This window comes from Vipera berus (assembly GCF_964194415.1).
Source record: "Vipera berus genome assembly, chromosome: 3".
NCBI classification, from domain to species: Eukaryota; Metazoa; Chordata; class Lepidosauria; order Squamata; family Viperidae; genus Vipera; species Vipera berus.
Genome location: NC_138204.1, coordinates 42,649,343 through 42,663,726, shown reverse-complemented (window position 1 = coordinate 42,663,726; position 14,384 = coordinate 42,649,343). Strand labels below are relative to the sequence as shown.

At 37.9% G+C, this 14,384-nt stretch overlaps 1 protein-coding gene across 1 annotated transcript in view; it reads right to left on the bottom strand.

Annotated features, from left to right (window-relative positions):
• PLXNA2 (plexin A2) overlaps window positions 1-14,384 on the bottom strand; it is a gene marked incomplete at both ends in the record, with an annotated part of 426,608 nt that overhangs the window by 62,082 nt on the left and 350,142 nt on the right. Inside the window, 3 exons of the mRNA XM_081322621.1 lie at window positions 130-223; window positions 2,671-2,838; window positions 12,016-12,152. Coding sequence (XP_081178747.1) covers window positions 130-223; window positions 2,671-2,838; window positions 12,016-12,152 — 399 coding nt within the window. The remainder of the gene's footprint in view (window positions 1-129; window positions 224-2,670; window positions 2,839-12,015; window positions 12,153-14,384) is intronic.

Genomic DNA, 14,384 nt, shown 5'->3' with positions numbered 1-14,384 from the left:
AGCCTTTCTTTTTCAAGTGATTAAAGATAATTTTGAAAAACAACCAGCCTACAACTTGCATATCAACCAAGAATCATGCAACCATTGGGTTAAGGAAACTTTCAATCTTTGGTAAAAGCAGATACTTACATTGACAGATTCTTTGCCATTGTACTTCACTCGGATTCTGGGTTCTTGTATAACATCCAGGTTGGAGCCTGTAACAGTGAGAGGTGTGTGGCCACTGAAGGAAAGCAGAAGTCTTTAGGTTAAAGAGGTTAATATGTCAAGAGGAAATTGGGCAGAACTCAGTGTCTACATTTCTTATAAGTACAAATGCTTGTTGATCTCAACAGGACATTTTCTGCAAATTGAATAGGGTGACAGAGTGCCTTAATATACCATTGAATGCATTAATACACCATTGTCTTGATTCTGGATTAGTTGTCTCCCATAATGATATTTTTTATGTTTCATTTGTCCCCCTAGCGGATAGTTATTTTTCCCTTTCTAGCTCAACACAATACAATAACACTCATTTGAAATTTAGATTTTATCTTTAGCCTTTAAAATGGCAGATACATTGGGAAGTGATGGATAGTGAAATAACTAAATGGGAAGAACCAAAAAAGTGAGCTGATTGGAAAAAGTTGGGTAGATGTTAACAAGGTTGCATACACAAACTATTTGACAGTGGTCTATTTCTATTATGTGGATTCTGGGATGATCTTTTAACATACTTTTGATTTTAGCCTGTCTAATTCCTAAGGAAAGTGTGAATGACTAATTCAGCCCAGTATCTGTCTCGACTGTTGCTTCTGACTAAGGTTATTCTGAGTTTCTCCTGTGATTAATTAAATATGTATTAAAAATCTACTAGCCCTATCTAATCAATCTCCAGATTACTCCCTTCCCAGATATAAACTAGAGAAAACTAGGATTGAAAGCAGCTGTTGTCAAATTGTTTTTGTTCTGCCTTATGTGCATTTAGAAAATTAGAACATTAATGGGTACCTAATTAAATAGGAATGGGAAGTTACTAAATCATGTTCATTTGTCTAAGATATTCAAAACTGCAGGTTTAAAGCTTTAATATTCCAGTTTATTTTTTTAAAAAGATCTTCAATTCCACTTTTTTCTTCAGTAAGTTTTGAAGCTCACCACAAGGCTTCTAAGGATTTCTAAAACCAGTCTGGAATCATCTATAAGAAAGAAAGACTTCCATTTCTCAGATCTCTGAATATATAGAGCTCACACTCACATTTCATCTTTTGTATGCCATACTGCATACAAGTCAGAAAAAGCTGATAGCAGTGCAAAAACTGACCTATGATTTTAGAAAGCATTCAATCAATAACTGTACAGTAGAGTACACTTCTGGGATGTAGCTGTGCATCTTAGGTAATTTCATGCATGAACTTTTTTCTCCTCTTTTTGCATTGATTGCCACTGTTTCTGTTTTAGCACTGACTCCTTAATGCTTTTAAGAAGAAGCCTTTAATGAGCAATTGTGCATTTCTTCAGCAGATGGAAGTGATCGTGGGGCTCCATTTGCTCTCCTAGAATCTTGTCACAGATTGCTATGGTTGTAATTGCAGATGAATTAGTCACTCTGATTTTCTAACTCAGGGAAAAGGGATGCTTTAGTTTCCCTGCAACAAGGCCTGGGGATAGGAGACCCATTTATTTCAGATAGTTTGTTCTTTTGCAATAGATTGAAAAGGTTTATTTGAAACATTTTCAAATAAATTTTTATGTCTACCTTTTTTTGGCTTGACACATGCAAATTATGTGATCATTTTACAAATTCTTTAAATCGTCTAGACCTTTTGAACCCAGGAAATCAGGGGAATGGATATGCCATACTCCTTGAAGGATCAGAACCTTTATTCATAAATCTTCTATATTTACACAGGTGGAATAAATCCTCCAGGAACTGTGAAGCTGGGTGCTGACAACGGAGAGGAAAGCAAATGAAGAGAATTATAAATTATATCTTTTTCTCTCTCACTGGGAACTTGGCTGTGCTGTGCTAAGTCAAGGATTCTGTTTTGTTTTCCCTATGGAAGGGCAGTTTTAAACTAGCATTTATAAAGATAGTGTTGATTCTAAAGTCATCACCCATAGTGACATGGTTTCAAAATTTCAACAAAGCTTTTGTTGGATTTTTAAAATGGTAATCACTACATATATTTTTTTTCCTGCCATGACTCTGAAATCCAGGCCAATCAAAATTGTACTTGAATGTGTTGTTCTTGCAGGGGTGAAGAACTTTCATTTATTTGAAAATAATTACCAAATATTTTATATTCTTTGACAAGACAAAGTTTTCAGCCTGACTCTAGGCTTGTGGATAATTTTTGCAAAATGGTTTTTGGGACGGCTCTAGATCGTTGAAGATATTTATGAAGAAAAAATTGAAGCGTGCCTTTTAGATGTGCTCAGTAACAATAACCCCAAATCTTTTCTCCCCAATTATTGTTTTGTTTGAATTATTGGAGTAAGAAAAGGGAACACCCTGACTAGAGGTGCATCCTAAATAGACACTAGTAAAAAAGTGCAGAAATCATGTGGCTTTGAACAATGCTTTGAAAATTTCAACTTGGTTGAATTTCTGTTTTGTGAGGAATTAATTGAACCCTGCTTCAAGTGATTTGTTAATTGATACAACATTATAGGGAGCTTAGTTACCTGGCTATGCTCCATTCAGGCTCAATCCGATGAACTTTTGGGTCATCAATGTATTCAAATTGTAACGAGCTTTCTAGCTGGGCCCGGTCCACACTGACAGAAACATGCACTGGTCCAAGACCATGGGTAGAAGGTGCAGACACACACATAATCTCATTAATTGATCTCCTGTAAGAGAAAAAAACAATCTTTAGTTAGAAGAAATACAAAGAATGGCACCACTTATTGCCCACAATGGGAATCTTTGGGATTCATTCTAAAGCAGTTGGGGGAGATATGATGCTTTTTTAATAGATGCTCTCTAGTAGATATTTGATAGTCATGACTCACAAAGGCATGAATATTCATGTATTTTCATCTGAAGTCATTTTTACTTCTGCATATAATAAGCATACATCATTTAAAATTTGGACTGTAATTCAATCAAGATTAAAAATATGATGCTGCAGTTCTCATTTTTGGAAACATGTGGCAAGGTCTTGACTTTGCAACCTTGGAATTCACATCTGCTGAATTATAAGTATACTGCCAAAATTTTGTTTTCTGGAAAAAAAAACCCTTACTGAATAAATTCCATAATATGTATTAATTTCATTTATTTATATTATAAATGTGTATGCCATCTATCCATAAATGACTTTGCATGGCTTACAATTAAAGATGTACAAAATATCAGTTTCAGAATGGAACATTCCAAAATAATAATGTAAAGCTTAATTTTGACTGCATGCCATTCTACTGTTCTGGTAGTGATTTATTACATCTGTGTGGTCTGGAGGAAAAACAGAACACTATGTTCCTGAAAGCAGCATTTTGCACTTCCATCTCTACATCCAATATAAATATAAATATATGTAGGTGTTTGTGTGTTCATAGGTGAGTTGGGTTGAGAGAGAGTGATTGATCCAAAGTCATCAGTTGGCTTTCATACTTAAAGGAGGACTTGAATTCACAGTCTCCTAGTTTCTAAAGTGGTGCCTTAGCCACTAGACCAAACTGGCTCGTATGAATATCTAAAACTCTATAAAGTCTAAGGGGGCCTATAAAAGATCATACACACCCCAGTTGGCTAGATCAAGAAAGCAAGATTATACTAACTTTACTCAGTATCTTTAATGCTAGTTTTGAGATAATTGACAATCATGAAAACTGCAAAAGGAATGTCCAACCCTCATTTTTTTTACTACATCAATGTTGAGTTTTTTTGATAATTTAAAATGCTTTTTCCCAGCTTTTTTTAAATATGAGCTGAGTTGCTACTTAAACTAATAATTGTGGTAGAATGTAATCTGGATTCACAGGAGGAGGGGGCTGCTTTTCAGAAGGCAGAGGAGCTCAGAAAATTTGGTCTGCAACAAGAGGTTTAAAATGGCTCTTCCCTGGCAGTTCCCAGAGTATATCTATAGTTCTCTAACTAATCACTTTACTCTGGCAAGATTCTGTATATGGATGAAAACCAATAAAGGAAACTACTCAGAATTAGCTCCAGGAAGGAGGGAGGATGGAGTAAATGTCTTTTACATCAATTATTTCCCTTCCTATTCAAAATAATCATCAAAACTGTTTAATTCCCAGAGAAGAAAATATTAGGAAGCCTTGTGCTTTTTCCACTATGTATATGCTCAGCAGGAGGTGGGGGAAAGGTGGGGAGAGATGCAAGAAAGAATAACTAATGGCAGAGGAAAAAAAGGAAGTTACTCAAATTTGCGTCTTCATCTCCCTTTCCTGAGTCCTACTTCTGGACGTAATAATGATGGGAAAAACAATAATTATATGATACAGCTAGTTTTGCTTATAGATACATTCCTGGTATGAAATATATAATCAAAGAATGGAACATTGGTTATTCTCCCCTTTTTTTTAAAAAAAACACAAACTGTAATAACCATCAATAATTACAATAATAAATTGTAAACTACTTGAGTAAACAAATTAAATATGTAACATAAGCTTCAATTTACAGCATGCTTAGTATTTGGCTCCTTTCATTGCAATTAAGGAAGGACAAATAAGTTAAAATGTTTTATGGATTCTTCTATTCAGGTTTCAGGCCAGGTACCTAAGTATACTTTAGAAATCTGCATCCTGACCTCCAATATCCCCACAAAATTCATAGTCTGATGTGTCCTTGGAGCATGCAAAAGTAAAGTATCTAAATAAGTTTTATACCCTTGCAAACCTTAGGGATATAATAAGATTTTGTTATATCGCCAGTGTTTTGGATGGTGCTATATTTGTTAAATACTTTACCAGAAGCATAGTGGATTTTGTACTGCACTTTTCCAAATAGTTAAATATTAAGTGCAATATCTTGTAGTTATATGAAGAGAATTGCAATTGATATATTATATTTGAAAAGAAAAAAAATTCCCTCAGGATGCATTTTTTTTTGAACACCACTCTGTTTCTTTACCCAAAAGAGCCAAAGGGAGTTCCTGGTCTGAAAAAAAAATCATAAATTTGATTCAAAGTATGCATAATGGGATTAAAGGGTAAAAAAATAGGGAAGGGATATAAATGATAACATGGATGGAGGGAAATGGACAATGTAAAATTAAAAAAAGAGAGAAAGGAAGTAAGTTATGCACTGTCACATCACTGTGCAACCTGGCCATAATAACAATTTCTCTTGGAGCTGGAATCTAATCTTCTATCTATCAGTGACCTCACATGAGAATAGGCATTTTAACATGCCATAGACCAGACTTCAGAGATATCTGCTTAGTCCTTGTGTAAGATCCAAAGCGACACATCACTGCTGGCAAAGAGTTGCTGCAAGCTCCCTGTGATCAGTTAATTAGGTTTCTGCGCTATTACCATGTCGTCATGGTGAATTTCTCCACTCCTACGATCAGAGGCAGGAGAATAGAAAGAAGCTGTAATTACAGTGAATCTCATTAGAAACTGCTTCATCTAATCAGTCTCCTGCACGTCATGAGTACATGCCAAGTTCATCACCTATAAACCATGCAGTTTATGGAAGAAAGAAAAAAAAGAAGACCATGTCATGACCTTGTATGCAAAGGCAGGGATAAACAGTATGCTATTAGATTCTGAGCAACGTTGTTTACTAGATTATATGGGCAAATAGATAGAGTGAATTAGGAAAAGTTCTTAAATACAACCATACATTTAATGGAATAGTTATGTTGCATTAAACATAGATGTTATTATTTATTTATTCCAAATTTTTCCTTAGCTGCAAATTAAAAAAAAAAGAAAAACCACTGAGGTTGATTTATAGATTCTAATTTATAAATTCTAATGGTGGTATATGCCACAAAGAAGGAATAATGAAGATAAGTAAATAATTTGTGACTTAGGTGCCCACAAGATTATATCTTGATGAGAAACTATGAAGAATGTGAAAGGATACTCAGTATCAAGCAAGTGACCAAGTGGGCTGATCTTGTCTGGCTTGGACGTCTGGGGAAGTGTGAAGATTGTTGAGGGGGCATTGATCTGTGGCAGGGGTGGGAGCTAGCTAACAGATTTTAGAAAAGTCCAGGCAATGTCCTGCCACTGTGGCAACATGCCTAGAGGGCAGGAACTATCTTGTCCTATTAGTATTCTATGTCTGGAAGGGGAAGATGACCAGTGGTTTCTCTTAGATTGGTGAAGTTGTATGTTTGTTGCCCTATGTATTATGAGTATAGAGGGAGAGGGCATGATTGGGTTTTGAAAGTGAATGGGCAGGAGCTGGTTTAGTAGAGTGTGTGGTCAGAAGCACCCTTGTACTTACTTGCCATCTGAATGGGTAGGATTTGTGCTTGGCTTGTGAATGGGACTGTTGATGGAGGAAGGGAAGGAACAGAGAGTAGGGACCCTGTTCAAAATGACCACAGTGACTTCTAGATCAGGAGGAATTGGTAGAACATCTGAAGGGCCATTAGGTGGACCAAACCATGAAATCAATTCTATAGAATATCTATAATCTTTTTTTTATTGAGATTGACTATAATAACAGAATCTTGCAAGTCTGATTTTGCTGAAATCTCCCCATCCTCCTTAAAGATCAATAAATTAGGGAGGTGCCTGTCCCAGGCACTTCTGAATATTATCTGGACATTATGGATTTAACATCCAATCTGAAAAATTTCTGCCTTTCAGCTTTATAGGGCCCTGGAGGAAGCTGACTATCTGAACAATTTTCAGTCCAGATTCAATCTGTAATATGGTATAGAGATGGCTTTGGTCACAGTCATCAGTTACTTGTGGCAAGTAGTGGATATATGTGATGCCTCCATCCTGACTCTTCTTGTCTCTTGACATGGTATCCTGACCTGGCTTTTTCTCTAAGCACGAGTCTAGTTTAGTGGAATTTTCTTTTGACTGTTTAATTATCATATCTAGTCTTTTATATTTTATATGTTGAGTTATTGTTTAATGTTGTATTAATATTTTTACTCTTTATTGTTTGCTTTGTAGTACACTGCTCAAAGTTACATTGTTCGGTGACTCAATACTTCTATTATATATACATACATATATATATATATATATATATATATATATATATATATATATATATATATATATATATATATATATATATATGTAGATCTAGAGTCTCGGGTTTCTTCCCGCGTTCCTTTCATCTTCAGAAAGTTGTGGCGACGTTTCGACGAAATCCCATCCGTCATCATCAGGCCGGAGTGTTCCTCCTGCTGCTTCCAGGAGCAATGCGTGGTCTGGCTGTTCCTTTCCTTCCAACTGCCGGTGGGGCTGTGTTCTGAGGCGTGGCTGTCTTCTGATTGGGTGGATGCGTGGTTGTCTTCTGATTGGTTGGAGGCGTGGCTGTCTTCTGATTGGGTGGATGCGTGGTTGTCTTCTGATTGGTTGGAGGCGTGGCTGTCTTCTGGTTGGGTGGGGTGTGTTCTGAATGGGTGGGGTTTTTTGTTGTGTTGTAATATCCTGAGTGTTGTGATTTGGTGTCCTGAGGAGTGGGCTGTGTAGTGGCCTCCAGAGCTTTGGTTTGGCTCCGAGTTCGAGGACCTGCTATGTATCTCTGGTATGGGTCAGTCAGGTTCGTGTGTGCGTTCTTCTGTTTGGGTGATGGCACTTTTGCTTGACTTGTTCTGTCTTTTATGTGGGAGAGTTTTTGTTCTGGGTGTGGATGAGTCTTGCTGGGGCTGGTGGCATTTGGGGTTGTTTGTTGGTTTTTTAAATCCTTGTTTGCTGAAATTCGTTTCTCTATCAATGCTGGTTTCCAAATGGCATGTAGGCGGGAGGTGTCGTCTCGCTTGTTCATACTGTCTGGGTGTTTTTCTATTTCAATGGCTTCTCTGATTATTCTGCTATTGAGATGTTCTATTTTGGCGATTGTTTTTGTACCTTCAAAATTGATGTTGTGTCCCGTAGTGTTTATGTGTTGTACTAGTGAAGATGTGTGATCTTTCTTCTGTACTGAGTTCTTATGTTCTTCTACACGTACCTCTATTCTTCTGTTAGTCTGTCCGATGTATGTTGCTGGACAGGAGGCGCATGGGATTTGGTATATGCCCTGGTTTTCCAGTTCTATTTTGTCTTTGGGGTTTCTCAGGATGGTTGATATCTTTCTGTCAGTGTTAAATGCGGTTTTGATGTTATGTTTGCGTAGTACTTTACTGATTTTGTCGGTTGTTCCTTTTATGTAGGGCAAGATGGCTCGTCCATTGTTCTGTTCTTCTTCTTGGATGTTTTTCTGTTTCGGAGTCCCCTGCTGAATCATATTGGTGATTTTGTTTTTTTGGAACTTGTTTGCTGTCAATATGTCTGTCAGGGTGTGTAGTTCTGTTTGAATATGTGTTTCATCCGCAAGGCATCTGGTTCTTGTTATTAGTGTTTTGGCTACTGAATTTATTTGTGCTGGGTGATGATGTGATTGCGCATTGAGGTAACGGTTGGTGTGTGTTTTCTTTCGGTAGACTGTGTGTCCTAGGGTGCCGTTTTGTTTTTTGTATATAAGTACATCCAGGAAAGGTAACTGGTTGTTTGTTTCAATCTCCATGGTGAATTTTATTTTGGGATGTAGGCTGTTCAGGTGTGTCAGGAAGTTTTCTAGCTCCTTTCTTCCATGGGGCCAGATCACGAAGGTGTCATCCACATATCTGAGCCACAGTTTTGGTTTGTTTGTGGTCTTTTCCAGAGCGTTAGTTTCAAATTCTTCCATGAAAAGGTTGGCGATAACTGGTGATAGAGGGGATCCCATTGGTGCGCCTTCTATTTGTTTGTATCTCTGGCCTCTGTGTATGAAGTATGTGTTTGATAAGCAGTGTTCTGCTAGTTCTATAATATGGTTTGGTGGTTGGTATTTGCTTCTTATTGTTGATAGAGCTTCTTGGACTGGCACCTGGGTGAATAGTGATACCACATCGAAGCTGACTAGCAAGTCTTTTTGGTCTATCTGTAGATTTTTCACTAATTCTATAAAGTGGTATGAGTTTTGGACATATGAAGCTGCCATTTCTGCATGAGGTTGTAATTGTTTTGCTAGGTATTTAGCTAAGTTTTGTAGTGGTGAGCCTATAGAACTTACTATGGGTCTTAGTGGGATTCCATCTTTGTGTATTTTGGGGAGGCCATATAGTTTTGGGCATCTGGATGACTTCTCCCTAGGAATGATTGTTTGTTGGGTTTCTTGGCTTATAGAAGTTGATTTTATCTTTTTCTTGGTGGTCTTTTCTAGATAGGTTGTGGGATCTGTATATATAGGTTTGTATGTAGTTTCTTTGAGTAAGTTGGACAGTTTCTCTTCATAGTCTGATGTGTCCATTACCACTGTAGCATTGCCTTTATCTGCTGGTAGTATGATTATGCTGTTGTCTTTTCTTAGGTTTTGCAATGCTACTTGTTCTTCTTTTGTTAGGTTGCTTTTGGGTGGTTTGCTTGTGCATAGGATGTGGGTGACTTCATGTCTGACTTGGTCTGCTTCATCTGCATTGAGTTTAGTTAAGCTGGTTTCAACTCCACATATGATGGTTTCTGTGGGAATTTTCTTTGGTGCAACAGCGAAGTTGAAACCTTTTGCTAGGACGTTTGTTTCTGCTGTTGTTAGTCTTCTGTGGGAGATGTTATGCACTACTTGTTGTAGATGTTGTTGTGATGTGGTTGTTTGGTTGTTGTAGTTTTCTAATTGTTTGAGTTTCTTTGAATGTCTGTTGTTTTTATAGATGGTCTCTGTTTCTGCTCTCCAAACCGCCAGTTGTTTCACTTTGTCCCATAGTATCGGGTGAATAATGTTGCTGAGTTTGAGATGTAATGATAGTAGGTCCTTGTTTGTTTGGTCTAATTGAAATCTTTTATTGTGGAGTTCATTTCTTAGTAATGCCATTTCTGTTCTTCTTAGAATGCGTTTGGTTGAGGTGGTATTGATGTGGAATTTCAATTTGAAACAATTTGGTCTTATATTTTGGTCTCGACATTGGCATAGGAAAGGTATGTCACTTAGTATTCTTGCTCTTCGTACTTCTGACTTTTCGTAAGTCCTGGTCAGTTGGTAGATGTCCTCCCCGTAGAGGTATGATATTTGTTTTCGTAGATTCTCGCGGGTGTCTGTATGTGTAGATCTAGAGTCTCGGGTTTCTTCCCGCGTTCCTTTCATCTTCAGAAAGTTGTGGCGACGTTTCGACGAAATCCCATCCGTCATCGAAACGTCGAAACGTCGCCACAACTTTCTGAAGATGAAAGGAACGCGGGAAGAAACCCGAGACTCTAGATCTACACATACAGACACCCGCGAGAATCTACGAAAACATATATATATATATATATATATATCCCTTTCTGATATTCAAGAACAGCAGAACTAGTAAAAGATAGCCCAGTATGTTTTTTATGCTAATGAATTACATGATACCACTGTTTGTCATGTTAGCCAACATGTAATCAAGTTGAGCTCTGCAAACATCAATGTTGCATCCCAGCATCAGTTGAGAGAGTTCCTGCATAACTCTAGGCTTAAAAAGTTATTTGAGAAGCAAATGCCATAAAGAAAAAAAAATCTCCTGTGTAGATAAGAAATGAAAAACCTCCTGTAATGTAACTATGCACATTTCTTCTTATCTGTTCTAAAGGTATAAATGAACACTGTCCTATTAGATAAGGAGATACTAAATCAGTTAAATCAAGTCTACTCATTAACATGTCATTCCTTATCTCCCCTTTTCAATCCAGGCATAAAGTGGATGTTGGGATGTTTTATCTCTTCAGATGCTGAAGAAAGCAACATTAATATGAAAAGTCTCAGTAATTCAGCTTTGGAAATGTTAGTTATACTGCAGGCAAATTGTACAAAAGCAGCAGCAAGTGGCATGCAAATCCTTCACTCCTTGTATCTGATTAACTTGCGTTAAGTCTAGGGTGGAGGGAACAGCCAAAAGGCTTTCCATTTATTTCCTGAAACAGAGCCTTAACTTTTCTATTTCTTTACAAGACAATACAGTATGCCCAAGCATCCTATCATTTTAACCACAATAAAGTTGCTTCTTAAATTTATGTTTCATTTTATTTTCATCAGGAAATTAAATGTATATACAGAATTCCTACATAGTCTTCAGATCTCTGGCACCTATATTGGTATATATGTGGTACATATGAACAAAAGAAATGGGTTTGTATCATGAACCAATCCCACTGTCTTGCCTGCTTTGACACCCACACAGTTGATACTGCTGTTTCAAACTGAGTCTAACTTAGGAGCATAGGAACCTGGCTTCTCACTGACACTAACTGGCAGGGACGCTTTAGGTTTTCTAAAGGAAAATACAAATAAACAAAGTTAGAATATATAAATTTATGGTCCTGCAAGTTTCAATAGCCATGACAAAATACAGCATTGCTTTTTTGGTAAGAAGTAACAAAAGCGATATATTTTATTACTTTAAAAATATAGAAACTGAAACATAAATTTGTAAATTCTAAAAGACAAAAAAAAGTAAAGCTTCATTCTTAATTTCTGTCACTCAACCTCTTTCCCATCACACTGGGAGGCAAGCACCCCTGCTGCTTTCATAGTTAGAATAACAATAAGAGAATGGAAAGAGATGTCTGCTTCCCCCTCCTCTTCCCCCCCCCCCCCTCACTCTCTTTTAATTTCGTGCTGAGAAAAAATGGACTGGAGAACCTGCAAAGGAATTTGAGAAATATAATATGTTTGAGACTTGGGGTAGAGGCAGGATTTTGATATACAAAAGAAAAGCAATAGGTAAAAATAATCAGAATAAACTCAATTCAGTGTTATGCAGCAATCATCACAATCAGCAACAGCATAGCTTACGGTGATTTATTAGAGGTTAAGTGTTTAAAGTTGGTGTGGCTTTAACATTGCACATAAACTCAACCCCCCCCCTCCCCCAACTCTCTTACCCATAAAACTCGCAGGTCTGATTACCCAGCAACACCGACACACTGCTGCCAGCTCCCAGAAAATGGCCAGTAATGGTCACCATAGTCCCTCCTGACTCTGGTCCACGGCTGGGACTTAAATAACCCACAGCAGGATTCTTGGGAAGGAAAACAAAACAAAACAAAATAAAACAAGTTCAATTGTTTTGCTGTGATGTTATTCCAGGTGATTGTACAGCAAGACAAGAGGGATCTTCAGGTGAAGGGTTGAAATAGATGAATATATAAACCTAAGAAGTAATTAATTAATTACTTTTTCATAGTGGTACTGACCAGATTGTACAATTAAACAAGTTGCAGATAGTTTCTGTTTCAAGTAAAATGAACTGCAGATGTTAAAATTGTAACAACATCATCTAAATGAGCAAGGCATGTTACATTTTTACAGACAATATAACAAATGAAATGATAAAGAGTCTCCTGCTTAAGCAGGGGGCTGGACTAGAAGACCTACAAGGTCCCTTCCAGCTCCATTCTGATTCTGAAATTTTTGTCACATTTAGGAAAACTGAATTCTAATAGTTTGTCAGTAAAATATGTGCCGTACATAAAACATTTCAGAACTGCCTGGGTACTTCATGAAACAGGGAGTTATGAAACAGGCCTTTGCATTTTTATAAAAGATACCATATATCAGAACATGAGCTGCAGATTATGTGGGTCCTTCTCCATTAGGTACCATCTTAGTTCATATAGTCAAGTGATTTTTCTCCAACTTTCTGTTTGGACTGCAGTGGTTTTGATAGAAACTACCAACATTACTGTCTAACTGGCTGAGGAGTTTGGCAGCTTTGATTCAACACATCTGGAAGATATAAAGTTGGTGTGACAATATGTCGGCAGTCCCTGTGCTTTCATTTTATTTTAATTCTTCAATGTATCATTTGTATATGAAGCATTCTATTTTCTAGAAACAAATATCAGGATGTGACAGAACACAACTTCCACCAGCTGTCTACTAACAATTGAAAATAAAATGTATTGCAAAGAGTAACAATGATATCATCAAATTTTGAAAATTTCAGAAGGAAGCTCAGCATCCTGATGATATTCTCATCTATTCTACAAGTCCATAGATGAAGATCAGAAAGGGAAAGAAATATACTGTAAGTCAATGTTTGGCTAGTCAACAGGATAGTTTCTGGAAACACGGTTGAGCTATCTAGATCATGGCTACTCAGAAGAACTGGTGAAAATATGTTTAGCCAAAGTACAATGAGCTTGTTAGGAATATTTAAATGGAACTAGAAAACCCATGCATCATTGGGTCACAATTTCAGAGATATTTCCTTACCTAAGAGAAATAAAATGGCCATGGCTGAGCAAAAAAGCAGTGAGGGAGGGAGTGACTTCCAACTTCCTCCTGTCTTTTCCATTAAATTTCCTTGCAGCAGGCAGGGAGCATTGGAAACCAACCTTCCTTCCTTCCTTCCTTCCTTCCTTCATTCATTCCTTCCTTCCTTCCTTCTTTCCTTCCTTCATTCCTCCCTCCCTCCCTCCCTCCCTCCCTCTCATTTACTTTACTTGTGAGAAGCTTTCAGGAGAAAATCAGTGGGGAAGCCTGCACAAAATTGCAAGTTTAGGGAGAGCAGGTAATTAAGTGTCTGCTGATGGCTGTGGAAGAGAGTGAAGGGCTGAGTAGATCAGGAATGGTATGTGCGGGTGCATGAGAAGTATTGTGTGGATTGGGAAGAACGGTAGGTGTATGACAGAAATATTATGTGGTCAGGGAGGATGCATAGGGGGTGATATGGGTCAATAAGTGAGTGTTGGGGTCATAGGGGGTAAGGGGTGCCATGTGGGTTGTGTATGGCATGTGAGAGGCATGTAAAAGGCATCATGGGTCAACAGGAATGCATGGGGGGGTCACTGGTGTGTTTGAGAGGTGGTGTGCCAGTCAGGGATGGTGAGAAGAGGGTAGTGGCATGGGTTGGGAAGAGTGCCTAAGGTGCTTGGAAATGTCCAAGAGATGCCATGCAGATCAGGAAGAATATGCAGGAATACCTAAGAGGTGCCACATGGGTTGTGGAAGACATGCAGGAGGGTGTTGATTGAGGACGGTGAATGGGGACATGGAAAACGTGATGCACAGGTCAAGGAAAGCAAGCAGGGGGTGGGTAGTATGGATCAGGGAGGATCCATGGTATCATTATTATTTATTATTATTTTTATACGCATAGGGATGTTACAAGAGCTGCTAAATGGGTTAGGGAAGGTGTGTTGCACATGGCACAAGTTGGGGGAGCACGTGGAAGCATAGCATAGGCCAGGAAAGGTATGCATGGATTCCTTCCTCCCTGTTTCTCCTTCCCTCCTTCCTTCCCTCCCTC